General features: G+C 41.9%; 2 protein-coding genes across 11 annotated transcripts in view; both read left to right on the top strand.

Annotated features, from left to right (window-relative positions):
• Positions 1 to 20,956, top strand: part of LOC132825308 (centriolar coiled-coil protein of 110 kDa-like) — an 83,827-nt gene extending 62,871 nt beyond the window's left edge. For 6 of the 10 annotated variants that reach the window (XM_060840415.1, XM_060840414.1, XM_060840408.1 and 3 more), the window contains 5 exons: positions 2,735 to 2,814; positions 3,073 to 3,141; positions 3,221 to 3,280; positions 17,668 to 17,801; positions 20,435 to 20,956. In XM_060840415.1, coding sequence (XP_060696398.1) covers positions 2,735 to 2,814; positions 3,073 to 3,141; positions 3,221 to 3,280; positions 17,668 to 17,801; positions 20,435 to 20,487 — 396 coding nt within the window. In that variant the 3' untranslated portion in view covers positions 20,488 to 20,956. Of the gene's footprint in view, positions 1 to 2,734; positions 2,815 to 3,072; positions 3,142 to 3,220; positions 3,281 to 13,292; positions 13,373 to 17,653; positions 17,802 to 20,434 lie in introns of those variants that run through there. The other 4 variants (XR_009645773.1, XM_060840411.1, XM_060840412.1 and 1 more) reach the window with 4 other exon arrangements.
• Positions 20,957 to 22,837: 1,881 nt separating this feature from the next.
• The window catches only part of vps35l (VPS35 endosomal protein sorting factor like), a 149,020-nt gene continuing 145,635 nt past the window's right edge, over positions 22,838 to 26,222 (top strand). The window contains exon 1 of the mRNA XM_060840406.1: positions 22,838 to 22,924. Within this exon, the coding sequence (XP_060696389.1) occupies positions 22,908 to 22,924 (17 nt within the window). The 5' untranslated portion in view covers positions 22,838 to 22,907. The remainder of the gene's footprint in view (positions 22,925 to 26,222) is intronic.

Raw genomic sequence — 26,222 nt, 5'->3', positions numbered from 1 at the left:
ATCCTTTTCCATCACTATTTTAAAACGAATAGAATTATGGTCGCTGGCCCCAAAGCTCTCCCCACTGACACCTCAGTCACCTGCCCTGCCTTATTTCCCAAGAGTAGGTCTAGTTTTGCACCTTCTCTAGTAGGTACATCCACATACTGAATCAGAAACTTGTCCTGTACACACAAGAAATTCGTCTCCATCTAAACCTTTAACACTATGGCAGTCCCAGTCGATGTTTGGAAAGTTAAAATCCCCTATCATAACTACCCTGTAATTCTTACAGATAGCTGTGATCTCCTTGCAAGTTTGTTTCTCAATTTCCCTCTGTCTATTGGGGGGGTCTATAATATCATGCTGAAAATGTGTTGCTGGTTAAAGCACAGCAGGTTAGGCAGCATCCATGGAACAGGAAATTCGACGTTTCGGGCCAGAGCCCTTCATCAGAAAAATTCCTGATGAAGGGCTCTGGCCCAAAACGTCAAATTTCCTGTTCCTTGGATGCTGCCTAACCTGCTGTGCTTTAACCAGCAACACATTTTCAGCTCTGATCTCCAGTATCTGCAGACCTCACTTTTTACTCTAAGTCTATAATACAATCCCAATCAGGTGATCATCCCTTTTCTTATTTCTCAGTTCCACCCAAACAACTTCCCTGGATGTATTTCCAGGAATATCCTCCCTCAGCACAGCTGTAATGCTCTCCCTTATCAAAAATGCCACTCTGCCTCCTCTCTTGCCTCCTTTTCTATCCTTTCTGTAGCATTTGTATCCTGGAACATTAAGCTGCCAGTCTTTGAGCCATGTTTCTGTCATTGCTATGATATTCCAGTCCCATGTTCCTAACCATGCCCTGAGTTCATCTGCCTTCTCTGTTAGGCCCCTTGCATTGAAGTAAATGCAGTTTATTTTATTAGTATTATTGTGCAGCTCCAGTGGCCTAATGGATAAGGCAGTGGCCTTCTAAGCCAGGGGTTGTGGGTTCAAGTCCCATCTCGGGTGTCTGACTCTTCCTTGTGTGTCCTTAATCTGCTTTGCCAACAACCGCTTATCTGCATTCAGTTGATGGGGTGGGGTGTTCCCTGTCGCCTTACGCAGCACTTTGTGGGCGGCACGGTGGCACAGTGGTTAGCACTGCTGCCTCACAGCGCCTGAGACCCGGGTTCATATCCCGACTCAGGCGACAGACTGTGTGGAGTTTGCACGTTCTCCCCGTGTCTGCGTGGGTTTCCTCCGGGTGCTCCGGTTTCCTCCCACAGTCCAAAGATGTGCAGGTCAGGTGAATTGGCCATGCTAAATTGCCCGTAGTGTTAGGTAAGGGGTAAAGGTAGGGGTATGGGTGGGTTACGCTTCGGCGGGTCGGTGTGGACTTGTTGGGCCGAAGGGCCTGTTTCCACACTGTAAGTCTAATCTAATCTAGTCCTACCTTGTCCCTGCCTACCTTGACTGTTTGACTCACTTCTGTTCTCAACTGTACCCGTCTCCGATTGATCTCTTTCCTCACTATCTCCCAGTTTCCTCATTTCTCCTCCTCCAACCTTACCCCAGTCCCAAGTCTCCAACTCGGCATTGCCCCCTTGACCGTCCTACCTGTCCATCTTCCTTCCTTCCCACCCATCTGCTGCACCCTCCTCTCCAATCTATCACTTCCACCCACAGCTTCATTTACCGATCACATTCCCAGCTATCTTCCGCCCCAGCCTCACCCCCTCCCATTTATCTCTCAGCCCCCAAGACTACAAACCTCCTTCCTGATGAAGGGCTTATGTCTGAAACGTCAATTCTCCTGCTCCTCGAATGCTGCCTGACCTGCTGTGCTTTTCCAGCACCACGCTCTCGACTCTGATCTCCAGCGTCTGCAAACCTCACTTTCTTCTTGTCTAGTAACTACAAGACACAAGTCAGGAATGCAGTGGAATACTCCTCACTTTCCTGCATGTGTGCATCTGATCTCCAGCATCTGCAGTCCTCATTTTCTCCTGGATGTGTGCATCTCCAAGAACACGAGACACCATTGAGGTCAAAGCAGCCCACTTTATTGGCACTCCATCCATCATTAAAACATTCATTTCCTCTATTATCAATTGCCAGCAGTGTATATTATCCACAGATACCCTGCATCGGCTTTAAAGGATTCTTCATGAACACGTTTCAAACCCCATAACTTCTACTGACCAGAAAGACAATAGCAGCAAATACATGGGGATCACCACTACCTTCAAGTTCCCCTCCAAGCCACTCATCATCCTGACTTTGAAATATATCACTGGTCCTTCAGTGAAACTGGTCAGAATGTTGGACCTCCTTCCCTTATGGCATTGTGGGTTTGGCTATAGCACATCGATTGCAACGATTCAAGAAGGAAGCTCACCACCACCTTCTCAAGGGCAATGGTCACATCAGTGAACAAAAAAGTTAAAAATGAATGTAATTCAGATGAGTCAGTTAATACGTACTGTTAACTTGGTTATACATGAAACAAGAAATTCTTTTTAAGTTAAGAAAATTTCAGTCATTTAGGAACATATTAAGGCGATATAATTATTCCTCGAAAACATTGCTGCATAGCTTCTAGATTGTCATGTTACATAATTTCCAAATAAATAAGTGATAAAAGACAGTAGGCTTTCATCGGTGCCTGTATCCACAAAAATAATGCAAAGATACAAGAATGTTGCTTTATTTGTATAATCTGTTGCACTTTGTCTTTCTTGATCTTAAATGGGCTTTTTCACCGTTACTGCAGGAAAAATGGAAGAGCCCTAAAGAAAGAGGAGCTCTTTCGATTGCGACACAGAAATCTTTAGACAGAAAAAGGCAGATTAAGTAAGTTCCACAATTACTGTAACAGTACTGTTTGTCATTATAGTTATAAAAGAAATAAGTATTTAGTATTCAAAAGCTGAACATCAGTTGTTTTTATTTTCATAGAAAAAGACCCTGTGATAGGTTTATGAAGAGATGGTGAAAATTCACTTGCTCCTGTTTACTTGCAAGATCAAGGTTGGGAGATGAACACAGCTAGATTGGGGAAATTATTGCCACCTTCCTGGAATTTGATTAGTATTCACTTTTATTTTCAAGGGCTGCTGAAATAGGAATAACCAGTAAACAGAAGTCCCATGTGAAACAAAAGGCTTCCTCTGCAACCAGGTAAGTCCAGATAAAGATCAACAATGTAAGGCTCTTTGCAATACTGTACAAAATTAAATATCTCACTGCTTATTTCTAGAATTCTTCAACCAAGCCAGGGGCAGAATGCTCCAGCCCAAAGACTACTTCACAGACAAGGGTAAGTGCCAGAATAGTTGTATTTAAATTGACTGGAAACCAGTAACTGGTTTCTTTATTTTTTGTTTAGTATTTTAGTAATCTCGTTGGGAATTTAGAATAGTGGGAATGGAGGTTAGGGCAGTTGAATGTTCCTCCTGCAGAATGTGGGCGGTAAGAGTCACCGGTAGTGTCCCTGCTGACTGCATCCGTGGGAATCTTTGCAGATGATACGAAGATTGGTGGAGGAGGGCTGTTGTCGGCTGCAAAGGGACTTAGATATAATGCAGAGCTGGGCTGAGGAGTGGCAGATGGAGTTCAACCCTGCCAAGTGTGAGGTTGTCCATTTTGGAAGAACAAATAAGAATGCGGAATACAGGGTTAACGGTAGGGTTCTTAGTCAGGTGGAGGAACAGAGGGATCTTGGGGTCTATGTACATAGATCTTTGAAAGTTGCCACTCAGGTGGATAGAGCTTGTAAGAAGGCCTATGGTATATTAGCGTTCATTAGCAGAGGGATTGAATTCAAGAGTTGTGAAGTGATGTTGCAGCTGTACAGGACTTTGGTTAGGCCACATTTGTAGTACTGTGTGCAATTCTGGTCGCCTCACTTTAGGAAAGATGTGGAAGCTTTGGAGAGGGTGCAGAGAAGATTTACCAGGATGTTGCCTGGAATGGAGAATAGGTCATACGAGGACAGGTTGAGAGTTCTCGGCCTTTTCTTGTTGGAACGGCGAAGGATGAGGGGTGACTTGATAGAGGTTTATAAGATGATCAGAGGAATAGATAGAGTAGACAGTCAGAAACTTTTTCCCTGGGTACAACAGAGTGTTACAAGGGGACATAAATTTAAGGTGAAGGGTGGAAGGTATAGGGGAGATGTCAGGGGTGGGTTCTTTACCCAGAGAGTGGTGGGGGCATGGAATGCGCTGCCCGTGGCAGTGGTAGAGTTAGAATCATTGGTGACCTTTAAGCGGCAATTGGATAGGTACATGGATGGGTGCTTAATCTAGGATAGATGTTCGGCACAACATCGTGGGCTGAAGGGCCTGTTCTATGCTGTATTGTTCTATGTTCTATGTTCTAAGTGCACCCAACTCCAGCTCCTGGAGAACCACGTCAGGGAACTGGATGAACTTCGGATCATTCCGGAGGCAGAGGGTGTTATTGAGAGGAGTTACAGAGAGGTAGTCACACTTCATAAAAGAAGAAGGGATATGGGTTACCGTCAGGGGATGGAAAGGGAACCGGTAAGCAGTGGCTGTTCCCCTCAACAATAAGTATACTGTCTTGGATACTATTGGGAGGAAGACTTACTAGGGGTAAGCAATGGGACGCAGGTTTGTGGCACAGAGTCTGTCTGCTGCTTAGGAGGGAAGGGAGAAGAGGAGCAGAGCCTTAGTCATTGTGGACTCCATAGTTAGGGGACAGATAAGAGGTTCTGTGGGAATGAGGGAGACTCATGTTTGGTGTGTTACCTCCCAGGTGACAGGTTCGTGATGCCTCTGATTGTGTTTTCAGGATCCTTGCGGGGGAGGGGGAGCAGCCCCAAATCATGGTCCACATAGGCACCAACGACATAGGTAGGAAGAGAGATGGGAATTTAATGCAGAAATTCAGAGAGCTAGGATGGAAGTTTAGAGCTAGAACAAATAGTTATCTCTGGTTTGTTGCCCATGCCACGTGCTAGCGAAGCGAGAAATAGAGAGAGAGAGAGGAGTTGAACGTGTGGCTACAAGAATGATGTGGGAGGGAGGGTGTTGGATTCCTGGATAATTGGGGCTCTATCTAGGGTAGGTGGGACTTCTACAAACAGGATGTCTTCACTTGAACCAGAGGTGTACCAATATACTGGGAGGGAAATTTGCTAATGTTCAGGTAGGTTTAAACTAATTCAGCAGGGGATGGGAACTGAAATTGTAGTCCAAGTACATGGAGGTTGAGAGTAGTGAAGTCTGGACAAAGATTTCAAGATCGCAAGAAGGTACCAACAGGCAAAGAGTTGGTTTGAAGTGTGTCTACTTCAGGAACATCCGGAATAAGGTGGGTGAACCTGCATCATGGATTGGTACCTGGGATTGGATGTTATGGCCATTTCAGAGACATGGGTAGAGCAGGGACAGGAATGGTTATTGTAGGTTTCAGTAAGAACAGAGAAAATGGTAAACGAGGAGGTGGTGGGGCACTGTTAGTCAAGGACAGCATTAGTTGCAAAAAGGACATTTGAGGACTAATCTACTGAGGTACAATGGGCTGAGATTAGAAACAGGAAAGGAGAGGTTACCCTCTTCGGAGTTGTCTATAGGCGTCCAAATATTTTCAGAGATGTAGAGGATAGGATAGCAAAGATAATCCTCAATAGGAGCGAGAGTGACAGGGTTATCGGGGACTTTAACTTTCCAGATATTGACTGGGAATACTGTAGTTCAGTACTTTAGATGGGTCAGTTTTTATCCAATGTGTGTAGGAGGGTTTCCTGACACAGTATATAGACAGGCCAGGTAAAAACAATGACTGCAGATGCTGGAAACCAGATGCTGGATCAGTGGTGCTGGAAGAGCACAGCAGTTCAGGCAGCATCCAACGAGCAGCGAAATCGACGTTTCGGGCAAAAGCCCTTCATCAGGAATAAAAGCAGTGAGCTGGAAGCATGGAGAGATAAGCTAGAGGAGGGTGGGGTGGGGAGAGAGTAGCATAGAGTACAGTGGGTGAGTGGGGGAGGAGATGAAGGTGATAGGTCAGGGAGGAGAGGGTGGAGTGGATAGGTGGAAAAGAAAATAGGCAGATCGGACAAGTCATGGGGACAGTGCTGAGCTGGAAGTTTGAAACTAGGATGAGGTGGGGGAAGGGGAAATGAGGAAGCTGTTGAAGTCCACGTTGATGCCCTGGGGTTGAAGTGTTCCGAGGTGGAAGATGAGGCGTTCTTCCTCCAGGCGTCTGGTGGTGAGGGAGCGGCGGACCCGCACCAATCAACCACACCGCCCCGTGGCCCAACATTCCAACTCCCCCTCCCACTCTGCCGAGGACATGGAGGTCCTGGGCCTCCTTCACCGCCGCCCCTCACCACCAGACACCTGGAGGAAGAACACCTCATCTTCCGCCTCGGAACACTTCAACCCCAGGGCATCAATGTGGACTTCAACAGCTTCCTCATTTCCCCTTCCCCCACCTCATCCTAGTTTCAAACTTCCAGCTCAGCACTGTCCCCATGACTTGTCCGGACTTGTCCAACCGGCTTATCTTCTTTTCCACCTATCCACTCCACCCTCTCCTCCCTGACCTATCACCTTCATCTCCTCCCCCACTCACCCATTGTACTCTATGCTACTCTCTCCCCACCCCACCCTCCTCTAGCTTATCTCTCCATGCTTCCAGCTCACTGCTTTTATTTCTGATGAAGGGCTTTTGCCAGAAACGTCAATTTCGCTGCCCGTTGGATGCTGCCTGAACTGCTGTGCTCTTCCAGCACCACTGATCCAGAATGTAGACAAGCCAATAAGGGGACTTGGTACTGGGTAATGAACCCGGCCAGATGTTAGATTTGGAAATAGGTGAGCACTTTGGTGGTCATGACCACAATTCGGTTATGTTTACTTTAGTGATGGAAAGAGATAAGTATATACCACAGGGCAAGAGTTATAGCTGGGGGAAAGGCAATTACGATGCAATTAAGCAAGATTTTGGATACATAGGATGGGGAAGGAAGCTGCAGGGGATGGGCACAATAGAAATGTGGAGCTTATTCAAAGACCATCCACTGTGGGTCCTTGATAAGCATGTATCAGTCAGGCAGAGAAGATGCTGACAGGTGCGGGAGCCATGGATCACGGAAAACCCTAAGGTTTTCTATAGCTTTATCAGGAATAAAAGAATGACTAGAGTAAGATTAGGGCCGATCAAGCATAATAGTGGGAAGTTGTGAATAGAGTCAGAGGAGATAGGGGAAGTGCTAAATGAATACTTTTCGTCTGTATTCACATGAGAAAAAGACATTGTGGTTGAGGGGAATATTGAGATATGGGCTACTTAACTAGATGGGATTGAGGTGCACAAGGAGGAGGTGTTAGCAATTCTGGAAAATGTAAAAATAAATAAGTCCCCTGGAACAGATGGGATTTATCCGAGGATTCTCTGGGAAACCAAGGAGGAAATTGCTGAGCCTTTGGCTTTGATCTTTATGTCGTCATTGTCTTCAGGAATAGTGCCTGAAGACTGGAGGTTAGCAAATGTTGTTCCCTTGTTCAAGAAGAAGAGTAGAGACAACCCTGGAAATTATAGACCACAGAGCCTTACTTCAGTTGTGGGTAAAGTGTCGGAAAGAGTTATGAGAGAGAGGATTTATAATCATCCAGAGATGAGTAAGTTGATTAGGGATAGCCAACACAGTTTTATCAAGGGTAGGTCGTGCCTCACTAACCGTATTGCGTTTTTAGAGAAGTTGACCAAACAGGTGGATGAGGGAAAAGCAGTTGATTTGGTGTACATGGATTTCAGTAAGGCATTTGTTAAGGCTTCCCATGGTAGGCTATTGCACAAAATACAGAGATACGGGCTTGAAGGTGATTTAGCGGTTTGGATCAGAAATTGGCGAGCTGAAAAAAGACAGAGGCTGATGGTTCATGGGAAATATTTATCCTGGAGTTCAGTTACTAGTGGGATACTGCAAGGATCTGTTTTGGGTCCACTGTTGCTTGTCATTTATATAAATGACCTGGATGAGGGCATAGAAGAATGGATTAGTAAATTTGTAGATGGCACTAAGGTCAGTGGAGTTGTGGATAGTGACGATGGATATTGTAAGTTACAGAGAGACATAGCTAAGCTGCAGAGCTGGGCTGAGAAGTAGCAAATGGAGTTTAATGTGGAAAATTGCGTATAGAAGCAAAGAGGTTCTTCTGCAGCTGTACAGGGCCCTGGTGAGACCGCACCTGGAATATTGTGTGCAGTTTTAGTCTCCAAATTTGAGGAAAGACATTCTGGCTATTGAGGGAGTGCAGCGTAGGTTCACGAGGTCAATTCCCGGAATGGCCGGACCATCTTAGGTTGAAAGATTAGAGCATCTGGACTTGTATACCCTTGAGTTTAGAAAGCTGAGAGGGGATCTGATTGAGACATCTAAGATTATTAAAGGATTGGACACTCTGGAGGCAGGAAGCATGTTTCCACTAATGGGTGAGTCCCGAACCAGAGGACACAGTTTAAGAATAAGGTGTAGGCCATTTAGAACAGAGTTAAGGAGAAACTTATTCACCCAAAGAGTGGTGGGTGTGTGGAATGCTCTGCCCCAGAAGGCTGTGGAGGCCAAGTCTCTGGATACTTTGAAGAAAGAGTTGGATAGAGCTCTTAAGGATAGTGGAATCAAGGGTTATGGGGATGAGGCAGGAACAGGATACTGATTGAAGATGATCAGCCATGATCGTATTGAATGGTGGTGCTGGCTCAAAGGCCAGAATGGCCTATTCCTGCACCTATTGTCTATTAAAAGTATGAGGTGATCCACTTTGGAAGGAGTGACAGAAATGCAGAGTACTGGACGAATGGTAAGATTCTTGGTAGTGCAGATGAACAGGGAGATCTCAGTGTCCAGGTACACAGATCCTTGAAAGTTGCCACCCAGGTTGATAGGGTTGTTAAGAATGCATTCGGTGTGTTCGCTTTTATTGGTGGAGGGAATGAGTTTTGGAACCATGAGGTCATGCTGCAGCTGTACCAAACTCTGGTGCGGCCTCGTTTGAAGTATTTCACACAGTTCTGGTCACCGCATTATAGGAAGGATGTGGAAGCTTTGGAAAGGGTTCAGAGGAGATTTACTAGGTGCTTGCCTGGTCTGAAGGGAAGATCTTATGAGGAAAGACTGAGCTACGTGAGGCTGTTTTCGTTAAAGAGAATGTTGAGAGGTGTTTTAATTGAGACATATCAGATAATCAGGGGGTTAGATAGGGTGGACAGTAAGAGCCTTTTTGCTCAGATGGTGATGGCTAGCATGAAGGGACATAGTTTTAAATTGAGGGGTGATAGATATAGGATAGATGTCATTGGTACTTTCTTTACTCAGAGCAGTAGGGACATGGAATGCACTGCCTGCAACAGTAGTAGACTTACCAACTTTAAGAGAATTTAAATGGTCATTGGATAGACATATGGACGAGATTGGAATAATGTAGAATAGATGGGCTTCAGATTGGTTCCACAGGTCGGTGCAACATCGAGGACCAAAGGGCCTCTTCTGCGCTGTTATGTTCTATGTTCAGTTAACTATTTCATTCTAAGTTTATAATTCTTCATAAGACCCTCAAATCTGTTATCTGGCTAGCAACCATAACTTTTTGTTTAATGTAGACACAGTTTGTAATCCTAGTTACAAGCCAAGTAGTGGTAGCTATGTTGGTGCAGGCTCAATGGGCCAAAGGGTCTTTTCTGTGCTGTATGAAGCTATAGATAAAGCCAAGGATTCCAGTGTTCTGAACAAACAAAATAAATTACTATAACCAAGTTAGAAAAATAATTCAATCTATTATATGTTCATAACTTTTATCCTTACATTCAGTAATGACACAAGGTAAATATGGGTAACATCCTGGACAACACAGTCGTTAGCAAATGCAGCTCAGGCAGATCCCACAGATTTCTCAGCAACCTCCCGATGTTAATGACACTATGGGTAACAAGATCCCAAATAACTTTCTCTACTTTGCAAGGTGTCTCAGTTCTTCACTTTCTAGCTTTAGAACTTCCTCTCAAACTCTGTCAATGACTTCTCATGTTCAGGCACTGCAGTCTGTTCTTCTGAGACTGTATCCAACTGGATTCCCCAGCACGGAATTAATCCCAGCTCTTCAGCAGATAGCCAGCTTCATTATAGTATCCTGGGTGTGTCAGAACTTTGAATATTTCTCCCGCTGTGAGGCAAGTGCAACATGTGGACTTGGCTTATCTGCACTCTCTCAGCTGCACAGAACTAGCAGTGTCTTCCAGAGAATTTGCCCTAACTGCCTGGAGTCTGCTAATGACAAAATTTCTGCTTTAGTGTTCTCCAAACTAAAAACTGCAAATGACTTAAACAAAAACAGTACAGTGCAGGAACAGACCCTGCAGCCCACAAGACTGTGCCAACAGTGATGTTTTTCTAAACTAAAAACTCTTTGCCTCTACACAGTTCATATCCCTCTATTCTCTGCCTATTCATACATCTGTGAAGATCCCTCTTAAATGATGCTATTGCATCTGTCTCCACCACTGCCTCTGGCAGCACATTCCAGGCACTTACTACCTTCTGTATTTAAAAAAAAATGCCCCTATCATCTCCTTTTCAACTCACCCCCTACCCACCCCCTTATCTTAAGTCTATGTTCCCCGCCTAGTAAATGATATTTCTCTCCTGGGGGAAAAATACCCCAATTATACATTCTACCCTTCCCTCTCATAATTTTGTAAATTTCTATCAAGTCACCATTCATCCTTCAACATTCAAGTGAAAACACACCAAGTTTGTCCAAGCTGTCTTCATAGCTAATACCCTGTCAACCAGATGTCATCCTGATAAACTGTTTCTGTACTCTCTCCAAAGTCTCCACATCATCCTGTCATGTGGCGACTAGAACTGTACAAAATGTCCAAATATGACCTCACTGAAGTTCTATGTAACAGCAAAATGACTTGCCAATTTTTGTACTCTATGTCCCGACTTAAGCATAATATCTTGCCACCTTTTTCACCTCACCCACTTTGAGAGAACTGTGGGCCTGTATGCCTAGATCCCTCTGCATGCTACTGAGGCTTCTGCCATGTATTGTGTACTTTCCTCCTGCATTAGATCTCGCTAATTGCATCACCTCAAATTTGTCTGAATTAAACTCAATCTGCCATTTCTCTACCCAAGTCACCAGCCGATCCATAATTCTGCAGTATCCTCTGACAATCCTCCTCACTATCTGCAGCTTCCTTAGTCTTTTTGTTGTCTGCAAACTTTCTAATCAGACCACCTACATTCTCCAAATCATTTGTATACATTACAAACAACAGGCGTCCCAACACTGATTCCTGCAGACCACCGGTCATAGATCGCCAATCTGAAAAACTCCCTTTCACCGCTGCTCTGTGTCTTCTGTGACCAGGCCATTTTACCAGCTCACCATGATAAGATTCTCCAAGAAAATTTCTAGAGACTGTCACCAGAGAGCCATTTCAGAATTGTGAATCTTTATAATAATGTAGCTTGCTCTGAGGTAGTGTTTTCTAACCTTTCAAAGTTCACCATTTTTCATCTAACTTTGCTAAATCGCAAAACAAATGTTTTTTTTCCTCAGTTCTGATGTTATAGAGTCATAGAGATGTCCAACACAGCAACAGATATATTAAACAAACATGGGTAACTCCTTAAAGCAACTTGGCTCCAGTCATTTTCTTTGATTAACCTTGAAGTTTAAATCAAAAAATTACATATTAAACAAAGAAACAAGTTTTATTTGTATAGGGAGTGTTTGCAAAATTGCCTCTTAAGATATTGAGGTAGTTCTTGCAGAAACTTGAATTATAGTTTATTTTCAAAATTTATGTACTAGATGTTCTTGTGTTTGGTTCTCTTTTAAACCCTACAAGCATTTATCTTTTATCTCCAAGTTTTCTTTTGTTTGAAAAGAATTTGATAGCTGTTCAAGTGTAGAAATTGAAAGTGTCACTTTGAACCACATCATAAGTCACATGACACAAGGTTATAGTCCAGTAGGATTTATTTAAAATCATAAGTTTTCAGAGTACTGTCCCTTTGTCAGGTAAAATGGTGGGAAGTACAGAAGTACAGAATGTACAGGTGAAGAGGTGATGGCAAGATAATTCCAGGTTTGGACCTCCTTCCCTGAAGGAGATTAATGATCCAGAAGAGTTTTTCCAACAATTGGCAATGGTTTCGTGGACATTAGTAGATTCCTAATTCCAGAATTTTTAAAATTGAATCCAAGCTCCACCATCTGCTGTGGCAGGATTTGAAGCTGGATCCCCAGAACATCAGCTGAGTTTCAGAATTAGTAGTCTAGTAAAAATACCACTAGGCTATCACCACCTGTAAGGAATCAAATTTTTTCCTTGATATGTCTAATCCTAAAACACAGTCCAAAAATACACTGATCCTTCAACTGTGTCTATTTCCATCACTTTCTCCTTTTCCCATTGGTAACTAAAGGTTTGTAATTGAAGCCCCAAGGTTTGAAGCATCCTCTCTTAACTTTTAAGTGCCCTCTGGGATGGGCAATAAATGCTGGCCTACCCAGTGACACCCTCATCCTACGAGTGAATTTTTAAAAAATTCTTTAACTAAATGCCACTGATTTTTTTTTTACCATTTTTATGTGGTTGCAGATATTTTCCTCCAATGTTCTTGACTGGTAAAATTCTTCCTCGGTAATGTTTGCTTTGCCACTTTTGTATCTGAGGAAGCCTTGCCATAGTAGGCCAGTTTGACTTGCAGATTCTTTGCATTTTCTTTGAAGGTGATACAGCTGTTTTGTTGTCGCAAAATGAGTTGCAGTTCAGAACTTGAAACATTTGACCTTTGTGTCACTTCTAATTATTCTTTTGAACTTACTGTTCAAGTTCTACCAAACATTATGGGATAAGTTATGAAACTATCATGTTCTAATTACTCTGGCTCCTCCGCAAAGACAGCCTGATGTATCTCAAAAACAGTCTTGTTACTTGGGCTTTCACAGTATATAGGAGTATTCACTGTATATATTTCACAGTATTTATGCCCTGACTCTGGCTCCTTTAACACAGTTGTTGCATGGTCATTACGTTTTGAAAACTACAACTGCATATTAAAGCATTACTTGGAACTGGCACTATTTTGTGTTTGTCACAATTTTCTCAGCACAATTGTTTTCCTATTGCTCTTTACCTGTTTTTAATCCCAAAGAATTTTGCATAATGATAAGAGAACAATCATTTCAGTTAATTTAAAATCCATTAAATATCTGGTATTTTGGTTGAGAAATTAAAATGCATTTGTAGTGTCCACTCATATTTTTTTAATTGATCAGAATCCAGACTTCCAGGAAGGATGTTGAACAGAGTAGACAAAGGTACCCAGAAAGCAGATTTCGTAACAAAGCTGTTCCAGGTGTGTTGCTGAGTTTGTTCACATCCATCATCTGTTTTCTATTTCTTGTATATTTTTTATTTGTTCTATTCAGGTTGAGTTAGTTATTTTGTGTCTTGTTTTCTTACATCTTTCTGCAATGTTTACATAATTTGTCTTCCTTGCTACTTGTTTGGAATTTTAATGCCTTTTTTTTCTCTAGTTCTATGTTTGCAAATCCGTCCACTCTCTGCTTAGAACCTTGTCTAGCCCCAAAATCCTCCAAGATATTCTTGTCTAATTCTGGACCCTTGAGTATCCCTGATGTTCGTTCCTGTACCAATGGTGGCTTTGCCTTCATGTTTGGTCCTATCTTGGAATTCCATCCTCAGCCTCTGACTATCTTTCATCATTTCAGATTCCCCCAAAAATCTATCTCTTTGAGCCCTAATAACACCTTTATGTAGATTGATATCAAATTCTGCTTTATAACAGAACTCTAAAAGTGCCTTGGGATGTTTGACTTAGATTAGATTACTTACAGTGTGGAAACAGGCCCTTCGGCCCAAGGGGTCCACACCGACCCGCCGAAGCGCAACCCACCCATACCCCTACATTTACCCCTTACCTAACATGGCCAATTCACCTGACCCGCACATCTTTGGACTGTGGGAGGAAACCGGAGCACCCGGAGGAAACCCACGCAGACACTGGGAGAACGTGCAAACTCCACACAGTCAGTCGCCTAAGTCAGGAATTGAACCCGGGTCTGCAGGCGCTGTGAAGCAGCAGTGCTAACCATTGTGCCACCGTGCCGCCCACATTTGGTTACATTAAAGACACTGTATAAATGTAAGTTGTTGTGATATACAACAGCCTCAGCTGAATGATGGAATGCCGTTAATTAGAGTCATAGAGATGTACAGCACGCAAACAGACCCTTCGGTCCAATCTGTCCATGCCCACCAGTTATCTCAACCCAATCTAATCCCTCCTGCCAACACCCAGCCCATATCCCTCCACACCCTTCCTATTCATATACCCATCCAAATTCTGTTAACATGAGTAGCCTGAGAATTATTGAAACTGGAGGATATACCTGGTTTCTATCATATCGGATCTGTGTAATCATTACCAATTTTTTTCCTCACTCTTTCTCGTTGCCTTTGTACTTCCTTGCATCTTTTTGTTTTCTTTTCCTATTTCTTTCAATCTCACTGCTCAGCATACTCTTTTCAAGGCCAGTGAATTACCTTATTTTTTATTTTATTTCGGTTAGTTAGCATAGATTATAAGAAAATGAAAATACTCATGGAGGCATCTGACTGATCAAACATATTCCGTTATTACTCCACCTCAGGATTTTGTGTTAATTTGATTAATTTTGTTAAACAGGATCTGTTGATTAGCTGAGTGTTCCCTTTGCCTTTTAAAAATACGCTGTTGTGCATCAACACCACCTAGAATTCCAGTATTTTCAAAATCCCAGTAGGAGCTACTTTAATTCTAAGGTGCTCTATGTATAGTGCAGTTCATGATTACGAGAGATAAACAAGCTATTCAAATTGTAAACATTTAACAATTATAAACCTATGGACCCCAATTTGACAAAACGGGTAAGAGTTTCCTTGGATTTCATTGAAATATATAACTCCATGCTAATAACTTTTTAAAAAGGGTTCAGAAAAGATTTAGGAGGATGTTGCCAGGGGTGGAGGATTTGAGCTATGGGGAGAGGTTAAATAGGCTGGGGCTGTTTTCCCTGGAGAATGGAGTCTGAGGGGTGAACTTATAAGGTTTACAAAATCATGCGAGGCATGGCTTGGATAAGTAGACAAAGTCTTTTCCCTGGGGTGGGGGGAGTCCAGAACTAGAGGACATAGGTTTAGGGGTGAGAGGGGAAAGATATAAAAGGAATCTAAGGGGCAACATTTTTATGCAAAGGGTAGTGCATGTATGGAATGAGCTGTCATGGGAATTGGAGCAGGCTAGTACAATTGCAACATCTAAAAAACATCTGGATAGGTATATAAATAGGAAGGATTTGGAGGGATATGGGGCCGGGTATTGGCAGGTGGGACTAGATTGGGTTGGGATATCTGGTTGGCATGGACAAGTTGGACCGAAAGGCCTGTTTCTGTGCTGTACATCTCTGATTCTAAATAAAAATATTGGTTTTATTTATTTTCTGGCATTTTGTTTCAACTGTTATGAAACAATAGAGTTATCCATTTTGACAATGGAGAAGTGAGACAAAATATATCGTTTTCTATTAGTATTATATAAATACCTGTGGTGGGCCACTCAGCCACTTTTGGTTTTGAGATCACTTGCCTCTGAACTATTACAACTATACTACCATTTTGAAGGAAAGGGTATGGTCTATTCAATTGTACATGTAATCAAACTAGTCAAAAAAACCCTTCTGGTCTCCCTCCTGTTGGAAGGATATTGTGAAATTTGAAAGGGTTCAGAAAAGATTTACAAGGATGATGCCAGGGTTGGAGGGTTTAAGCTATAGGGAGAGGTTGGATAGCATTGAGCTGTTTTCCCTGGAGCTTCAGAGGCTGAGGGGTGACCTTATACTGGTCTATAAAATCATGAGGGGTATTGGTAGGGCAAATAGACAATGTCTTCTCCCTGTGGTGGGGCAGTCTGGAACTAGAGGGCATAGGGTGAGAGGGGAAAAATTTGAAAGGGACCTAAGGAGCAACTTTTTCCACACAGAGGGTGGCGCGTGTATGGATTGAGCTGCCAGAGGAAGTGGTGGAGGCTGGTACAATTACAACATTTAAAAGGCATCTGGATGAGTACGTGAATAGAAAGGCTTTGGGGGATATAGGTCAAATGCTGGCAAATGGAACTTAGATTTGGTTAGGATATCTGGTTGGCATGGATGAATTGGACTGAAAGATCCGTTTCTGTGCTGTACATCTCTAACTCTCAATAAATTGTTAACTTCTGTGCTATCTTGCCAAATATAATATAGCTTTCATTTGAATACTGGCTTAAGTCATCCTACGTCAGCTTTGACCACTCAGTGTTTTTCAATCTCACAGTTGGCACACAGTGAATATATTATAATCACGTAGTGATCTTGAAGTGAACTGCACAAAAAAGAAAGTCAGAACATCTCAGCCAGTGGAGTGCTGCAGGCCTGCATATTATTGTTATTTAGCTGCTGTGCACATATTTGAGTATATAATGCTTGCAACATGAATTTGTTTTTTTCACTATCACCTTATTGTGGATAAAGGGTTAGTCTTATTTTTAATATGGAAAATTAGTCAAGCTGGTCCAATCTGGCCATAGGTGAGGGTCTACAATTAGTTCCAGTTCCAGACAGGATATTGTAAATTGTTAAGCTCCCAGGTGAGGAGGGATGAACAGCTCTCCTTCTTCATTCACCCATCCCCTCAGTTGGTTGCAGCAAAATTAATTTAGAAAGGACCTCTCTCCTTGTAGATATCCATCTCCTCGACCCAAATAATAAAAGCTAATTTATTCAGGATTTCTTGAATTAACAAAATGTGTTTATTAATTACTATAAGTGAGAAGAAATACTAGAAAGCACAGAGATCAGAAATAAGATTTGAGTCTAATAAAATAAGTAATAAAACGGAGAAATGGATCAGTCTTTGGACTATTCTTGAAAAGCAGACAGTTGAACATAATGATTGTTGCAATTGAAATTACCAATAACTACAATATTAGTAGTTGAACAATATTTGTCTTGTGGTTTTGTTGGCCAAGTGAGTTTTATTTGTCCTGATTCCTTTTCTTAAAAATTGGTTTGCAATACTGAATGAGAGACCATCATCACCTGCATTATAGGGGTAACTAGGGGATAGTTCTTCAACCTTCACAGGACACTGATGACTGAACATAGGTTGGCACACCTATGTTCAGTCACTTTGTCCCTCAAGTCCATTTCAGTAGAGTTGAAACTGGCTTTTTGCCTATCCTTGTATATTTTTCAAAGGGAAAAAAATGATGTGTTTGCAGTTTGGGATGTAATCTGCAAAATTTGTTTTTCTACTGCGTAGGAGCTTGTCCGCCCCTCTTTGATTTTGTTGTCACAAGAGATCACAGTCCGGTCTGTTTTTTGTTTTATTTATTCTCAGGACATGGGCATTGCTTGCTAGCTTAGCATTTATTTCCCATCCCTAACTCCTCAGAGGGTGGTTAAGAGTCATTCATCATTGCTGTGAGTCTGGATTTAGATGTAGGCTTGGTAAGGAAAGCAGTTTCCTTACCTAAACATTGAGTGAACCTTTGCATTTTTAAGACAATCAGTAATAGTTTCATAATCATCATTATTAGATTCTTTATTCCAGATTCTCATTGAATTCAAATTCCACCATCTGCCACCATGGGATTCAAACCTGGGTCCCCAGAACATTGGGCGAAAGTGAGGACTGCAGATGCTGGAGATCAGAGTCAGGAGTGTGGTGCTGGAAAAACACAGCAGGTCAGAATTCCTGATGAAGGGCTTTTGCCCGAAATGTCGATTCTCCTGTTCCTTGGGTACTGCCTGCTGTGCTGTGCTTTTCTGGCACCATACTACACTCCCCAGAACATTACACGAGTTCTCGGAATAAATAGTACAGTGATAAGACCCTGAGACTATTGTCTCTCCCTTTGACACTTTTGAGGTGTTAATTCTCATTGGCCTCACACAGAATGTTTGCTGGACATACTCTGAATTTATACCTCAGTCATTTTTGTTTTTGTAGTCATTCCTTTTTTAAAAAGGAATTTGAATTAAGGGCTAAAAATGTCCATAGAACTTCAGGGTTGTGTTCTGTGGTCATGACATTGTAAAATCACAATGGGAGTACACCGTTCACTGGCTAAAATGCCTGTGAATTTCATATGCAGGCCAAAATTAAGGAATCATGTGCCGATTAGAGTGATGATCTATCCTTGCTGTGAAATTAAAGAATACAAATAGTATTTTGCAAGATCAAACTTACAACAGTTTTCTGTCGTGGACTGATAATCAACATTTTTTTCTAAAAAAATTGCAAAATGTGTGAAAGTTGGGGAATCAGTTTAGTTTTCACTAAATGTTTATAATTTTTTTTAAAAAATCATTAATATAGAAAAAGTATGCAAATTATTCTAGCCCCTGGAGCTTTCCTTTGTTTTGTTTTTTTAAATGTATGATAGCTTTGTTGAACATAGTACAGAATGTAATTAACACTTTGAGTCCTGTCCCTTAAAAGTATTGTGAAAATAGTTGGTTTGCTTATAGATAGAACATAGAACAATACAGCACAGAACAGGCCCTTCGGCCCACGATATTGTGCCGAACATTTGTCCTAGCTTAAGCACCTATCCATGTACCTATCCAACTGCCGCTTAAAGATCACCAATGATTCTGACTCTGCCACTCCCACAGGCAGCGCATTCCATGCCCCCACCACTCTCTAGGTAAAGAACCCACCCCGACATCTCCCCTATACCTTCCACCCTTCACCTTAAATTTATGTCCCCTTGTAATACTCTGTTGTACCCGGGGAAAAAGTCTCTGACTGTCTACTCTATCTATTCCCCTGATCATCTTATAAACCTCTATCAAGTCACCCCACATCCTTCGCCGTTCCAATGAGAAAAGGCCTAGCACTCTCAACCTATCCTCGTACGACCTATTCTGCATTCCAGACAACATCCTGGTAAATCTCCTCTGCACCCTCTCCAAAGCTTCCACATCTCTCCTAAAGTGAGGTGACCAGAACTGCGCACACTACTCCAAATGTGGCCTTGCCAAGGTCCTGTACAGCTGCAACATCACCTCACGACTCTTGAATCAATCCCTCTGCTAATGAACGCTAATACACCATAGGCCTTCTTACAAGCTCTATCCACCTGAGTGGCAACTTTCAAAGAGCTATGAACATAGACCCCAAGATCCCTCTGCTCCTCCACCTGACTAAGAAACCTTCTGTTAACCCTGTATTCTGTATTCTTATTTGTCCTTCCAAAATGGACAACCTCACACTTGACAGGGTTGAATTCCATCTGCCACTCCTCAGCCCAGCTCTGCATCATATCTAAGTCCCTTTGCAGCCGACGACAGCCCTCTTCACTATCCACAACTCCACTAATCTTGTATCGTCTGCAAATTTACTGACCCATCTCTTCTTCCCTTGACTCCCTCTTCCACGTCATTAATAAAAATTACAAACAGCAGAGGACCCAGAACTGATCCCTGCGGAACTCCACTTGTAACTGGGCTCCAGGCTGAATATTTACCATCTACTACCACTCTCTGACTTCGACCGATTAGCAAGTTCTCTATCCAACTGGCCAGATTTCCCACTATCCCATGCCTCCTGACTTTCCGCATAAGCCTACCATGGGGAACCTTATCAAATGCCTTACTAAAATCCTTGTACACTACATCCAGTGCTCTGCCCTCATCCACATGCTTGGTCAGCTCCTCAAAGAATTCAGTAAGACTTGTAAGGCAAGACCTACCCCTCACAAATCTGTGTTGGCTGTCCCTAATCAAGCAGTGTCTATCCAGATATTCATAAATCCTATCCCTCAGTACCCTTTCCATTACTTTGCCTACCACCGAAGTAAGACTAACTGGCCTGTAATTCCCGGGGTTATCCCTATTCCCTTTTTTGAACAGGGGCACAACATTCGCCACTCTCCAGTCCGCTGGTACCACCCCCGTTGACAGTAAAGACGAAAAGATCATTGCCAACAGCTCTGCAATTTCCTCTCTTGCTTCCCACATAATCCTAGGATATATCCCGTCAGGCCCGGGGGACTTGTTATCCTCAAGTTTTTCAAAATGCCAACACATCTTCCTTCCTAACAAGTATCTCTTCTAGCTTACCAGTCCGTTTCATGCTCTCCTCTTCAACAATACGGTCCCTCTCATTTGTAAATACTGAAGAAAAATACTCATTCAAGACCTTTCCTATCTATTCCAACTCAATACACAGTCTCCCACTACTGTCCTTGATCGGACCTACCCTCGTTATCTCTAGCTTCTACTGAATATTTTTCCTTTCTCTCAATTTGATCAAGAATTTCAGAAGTACACTTGTTAAATTAATTTTTTAACATTTTTGTAATTTTTAAAAGGAGCATGCCCAGGAAGAGTGCTGAAAACAAAATCAAGCATTACGACACTCTGAGGAAGCAGCATTCAATAGGATGAACAATGCTACACAGCTGCTTCACCTTTATGAATTGAACAGCCTTTTCAATTGTTATCAGCCATTTAATTTAATGGAAGAAATTTTAAGTGTTAAAATTGCTTATGTCTTGTTCAATTATGATTAACAACTCTAAAACTTACAAAGTGGAAAAATATATTGAGAAACTTATCAAAGTAAGATTGCTAAAAGCTGAGTAATCTAGTTTTATTTTCTTCTTGCACTGATTTATAAAGTCTTTATGTACTTGAGAAGGCACTGTTATTTAAAAAAAACTCAAGTAACAGTTCATATCTGACATATATTTCACATTCTGTACTGTTGACTGTCTTGCAAAATGATTCTCAATTCTCGACTCAAGTGTGTAAAACTCTGCTTTTACAGAGGCACTATGTATGTTTTCCCTCATGGAACATATTAGTATATTTAAATCTTACTAGTAATATGTGCAAATAAAATGCTTGTACTGACTACATCTTAAATTGTCAAAGCATGCTGCATCTTTTCAGTTTTTTTGATATTTTAGTTTCTTAAACATTATACTTTTCTGCCTTAACCATTAAAAAAGGCCTTCAGTTCAACCCTTTTTACAGTGCAAATGCTAACTTCTTGGTATGTAAATCATTTTGCATTTGTTACATTTTGTGCCAATATTTATTTTTATAATGTTCCAGTTATGTATTTATGTTGTACATTTTGCAAAATAAACCATTCAAACATTATTTGTATTTTTGAAAATGTCTGATTGTCTGTATTCAAATGGTAACTGTAAATATTTTTGATAAATATTCAATAATGTCTCTCTCAACTAATTTGATCCAATCAATTCCATTTGGTTATTGACGTAACACAGTCATTTCTTCTATAGCGTAATAGTTGCATTTCTGTGTGTCCCTACGCTATAGAAGAATTGCGCAATACAAATAACACTTAGTGTTGGCAATGCAGTTGTGCTATAACCAACACATGTTTTAAAGGTTCGTGCTCCACAGCAAATTTGCATTGACAAAATGCACGTTATAGCCAAATGATCTGCAGTTTGGCATCTGATATCAGCTGTTCCCTGTAACAAATGTCAGGATTTATTGTTATGTTGTTGATGCACACATACATACATATTTAAAAGCAAAAGTAGTCTATTGGCCCCTTGAACCTGCTCTCCCATTCAATAAGTTCATGCTGATGTATTTGTATTCTGAATTTCACATTCCCATTGCCTTATGTTAGATACTGTTAAAATTTTGAGTAAATGTCATGATTTGGAGATGCTGGTGTTGGACTGGGGTGTACAAAGTTAAAAATCACATAACACCGGGTTATAGTCCAACAGGTTTACTTGGAAGCACTAGCTTTTGGAGTGCTGCTCCTTCTTCAGGTGGTTGTGGAGAATAAGATTGTAGCAAATGTTTACAGTGTGATGTAACTGGAACTATATATTGAAAAAGACCTGGGTTGTTTAAGTCTCTCTTCTTTTAGAATGACCACATTGGTTTCAGTTCTTACATTTTGCAATTTACATTATGAAAAAGATACATTCTCAAGTGAACTTTAACAATTGGTATCATGTCAGCCCAAATAATGTATTTAAGGTGTTAGTTCCCTGTGCCACAATGGTCAGACTGATTCTAATCTAAAAAAGATTTACAGAATCTTACATGGATTCATGCAGTTTTTGAGCAAAGTAAAATGTAATTCTGCAAGTACAAATTCATCCCACAAAGTTATGTAAATATGTGGGGGAGAGTTTTGGGGGAGTTAAGAGTGTCTTTGTGAGTGTAAAGGGGTTTAAGTCTGTGAGAGGGTGTGTGCGGGAGGATTACAGATACTGGAGAGTCAGAGTCGAAAAGTCTGGGGCAGGAAAAAAAATACAGCAGGTCAGGCAGCATCCAAGGAGCAGGAGCGTTGACGGTTCATGCATCAGCCTTTCGTCAGGACTGTTAGCTGCCTCGTCAATGACATTCCCTCCATGATAAGGTCAGAAGTGGGGAGTTCACTAACAATTACACAATGTTCAGGGTCATTTGTGACTCTTCAGATACTGAAACAATGTTCAAATACAAATGTCTGGATTAAATGCAGGTTGACAAGTAGCAAGTAATATTTATACCACATAAATGGCAGGCCTCCTTTACCAGACCCCGGCCTACACACCCGCCCCCTGGAGCTCCATGTGTGAGATACAGTTATAACAGTCTCACAGACAGACACCTTGTCTCTTCCGCCTTCCACTCAGACTGCGCTTGCTCAGTACGTGCTGCTGACACCTGGCGCGTTACGTCATTGCACGCACACGGTGACGTAATAGGGCGGAGCTTCAATGCCCTAAAAGATGGCGCGCCCCGCCTGACCCAATGTGTTCAAAGGTCAGAGTGTGTGAGTAGTGGCACGTGACTGGCAAGATGGCTGCTGTGTTGTGGTAAGAGGTGGCTGCTGGGGTTTGTTTTTGAAAGATTGGCCGCTGTCGCCATTCCCAGAGTGGGCCTGGGCCTGGGCCTGGGCCTTTCTGTGAACAGCTTATCATCAATTCGTATCTACTTGCCCTGCGCAAGTTTTGGTTAGAGATAAAATTACTGCAAAAGCTGTCCGCGCTATTCTGAGGGCAGTGTCCTCTGGTCCCACTGAGCTGGACCACATTATAATGAAGCAAAGTTAACAATCACACAACACCAGGTTAGAGTCCAACACGGTTAACTGGAAGCACACCAGCTTTCAGAGCATCGCTCCTTCATCAGGTGATTGTGGAGGGCTCGATCATAACACAATTTATAGCAAAAATTTGCAGTGTGATGTAACTAAAATTATACATTGAAAAATTGATTGTCTGTTAAGCCTTTCATCTGTTAGAATACAGTGATAGTTTCACTTCTTTCACGTGTAAATCACAAAACCTTCTCGGGTTAGCTGTTAACAATAGTGATAGCTAGACAATATGTTGAAGGTGTTAGCCCCCTGTGTTCTCTGTCTATGACCTGATGTTTAGATAGATTCTAATCTAAAAAGTGAGATAAAGAGTTTTACATAAATTCATGCAGTTTTTGAGCAAATTACAATGTAACCCTGCAAGTACAAATTCACCCCACAAAATATATGTGTGTGTGTGTGTGTGGGTGAGTCTTTGTCTGTCTGGGTTGGGGGTTGAGAGTGTGAGAAAGTGTGTGTGCGTGTGTATAGTGAGTGCAGAGTGTCGTAAGTCTGTGAGGGGGTGCATGTGTGTGTATGTATATATTGCAATGGTGGTCACCTGTAATGTGACATGAACCTGAGGTCCCGGTTGAGGCCCTTCCTATGGGTACCAAACTTAGCTATCATATAATAAAGCAGACAGTGCCTTTCTAAAACCTCTATCTGAGTAAGGAAAATGGCAAAATAACCCTGTCGTTGCCACCTTTGCCATATTTTGTTGTTAGATATTCATGGTGGTACAGCAAGAACTCAGTGTTGTTATGTTGGCATTGAATTTTCCCAAAATTACCAAGTTGATCTTGAACTGGATTAATTTCACTCGTGTTAAAGTGATGACATAACAATGGGTGCGTTAATAAAAGCCATTAAAACTCGTGACATGAAAGAAGTTTATTGTCATTCATTGAAGTTCATGGTTAATTTTAAATGTTGACTGCAACATTTTTTGTTTACGTTTTAAGCTAATGTTGTTATTGGGGGTGTGTGGGGGGGGAGTGAATGGATAAGTTTTTGGACTATTAGAATTTGAGTATGGTAAGGCCACTGGAAAATATAAAAGCTGAATGAGTGCAGAAGATGAGGGGCAGAATGTTGAGTCCATGAAGCATAAAGTTGGAAGCCAAGAAAATACACTGAACACAAACAGTGAGCTTTGGAGTAAATGTGCCCCTGGAGAAAGTTCAAAAACTGGTTGAAATAATTCTTTTCATGATATGGGAGCAAACAAAACAGATACCAATGGACTGTTGTGATGCAGTTCATGTGTCCCTACTTCTGAGCTAGGAGGCCTGGATTCAAGTCCTGCCTGCTCCAATGCAGACTCTTGTGGTGCGGTGTTAGTAACCCTATCTTTGAGTTAGAGCGAGGTTCATGTCCCACCTGCTGTATAGGTTGTGTCACAGTGTGTTGAACAAGTGGACTAAACTAACTATAAAACCAACACAAATGACTTTTGTGAGCATTGCTGTTGTTCCTACCTCTGAGCCAAGAGGCCTAGTTCAAGTCACGCCTAGTTCAGAGATATGTATTAACATCTCTGAACAATTTGATTTGCTTCTAATAGGCTGTGCATGTAAATTTCTAGTTGGCAATACGATTTACGTGTGGTGGTTAATAGATTAAAAACAACAAAAACATCAGCAGTGATTTGCTTGAGGGTGATATTAAAAAAAATGGACCTACAGGCTCATTTAGTCCAATGGTAATGTTCCTGCCCCTGAACCAGGAGGACTGGATTACGTACCACCTGCAGCAGAGGTGTGAGATGACATCTTTGAACAGGTTAATTAGGAAATGCAAGGAAGTGGACCGAGGTTAAAGAGAGTCTCTCGATATTTTTTTAAAAAGCCTCTGTGATGGGTCTGTCCTGGCCTGGGCCTAGTTTATGTATACCATGGGTAGTGATTCTATTTCAGTGTTCAACAATGAACAATGTTCCTTCCCTGTCAGGGTTCCTGAGTTAGGACAGAAGGCAAGACAGGGCATTGTTTAATAAGGACAACCCAGGAATACGAGCCAATGTGACAAGGACATTTTAGTGACCATGAGCAAACTAGAAGGCAAGTTAATAAAATATGTCAAACAAAATAAAACAAAAAAAATTCAGAACTGAAAAAGCGTTGCTGGACTTGAAACATGAACTCTGTTTCTCTCTCCACAGATACTGCCAGACCTGCTGAGTTTCTCTGGCAATTTCTAGTTTTGTTTTAGATTTCCAGCGTCGGTTGTTCTTTATTTTGTTATAGCATAGAAATGTAGAAAATAGGAGGAGGCCATTCGACCCCCTGAACCTGCCCCACCATTCAGTTAATACACACACAATTCCCTAATTTTCACCCCCCCCACTCCCCAATCCCCAGCTTGTTCCTTCATTCCTTTGGCCTTGAGCTATATGTACCTCATCCTTTAAACCATACTTCAACCCCTTTCTGTGGTAATAAATTGCACAGATTTGTCACTCTCTGGGTGAAGAAATTTCCACTGTTTTCAGTCCTATATGGTTTGCTCTTTATCCTTAAACTGTAGCCACTGGTTCTGTATCCTCGTGCAGTTAGGAATATTCATCCTTCATCTAACGTGTCTAATCCTGTTTAGGAACTTAGAAAAATTCCATGAGGAGACTGAAATTTCACACAATATTCCAGGTGTGACCTCCGCATTGCCCAATGTAATTGCAGTGAGACATCCTTGTCCTTGTATACTAATCCTCTCACTATGCAGGCCAATGTACTGTTTACCTTCTGTATTGCCTGTTGCAACTGGTGCACTTGAACTCAGTGACTGGTGCATCCAGGTCTCATTGACCATTTTCTCCCCTCTCCATTTACGGCCAAATAATAATCTGCCTTTCTGGTTTTGTGAACAAAATGAATAACCTGCCATTTATCCACAGTATGCACCTGCAATGCGTTGGCCAACTTACTCAGCCTGTCCAAATCACACTGTAAAATCTCCCCTGCATCCTTAAAGCTCACCCTTACTCCAGTTTTATGTCCTCTGCAAATTTTGCAATTACATTTAGTTCTCTCATC

This window comes from Hemiscyllium ocellatum, chromosome 20, assembly GCF_020745735.1.
Source record: "Hemiscyllium ocellatum isolate sHemOce1 chromosome 20, sHemOce1.pat.X.cur, whole genome shotgun sequence".
Lineage (NCBI taxonomy): Eukaryota > Metazoa > Chordata > Chondrichthyes > Orectolobiformes > Hemiscylliidae > Hemiscyllium > Hemiscyllium ocellatum.
The sequence above is the reverse complement of the archived record's forward strand: the minus strand, read 5'-3'. Positions and strand labels throughout refer to the sequence as shown.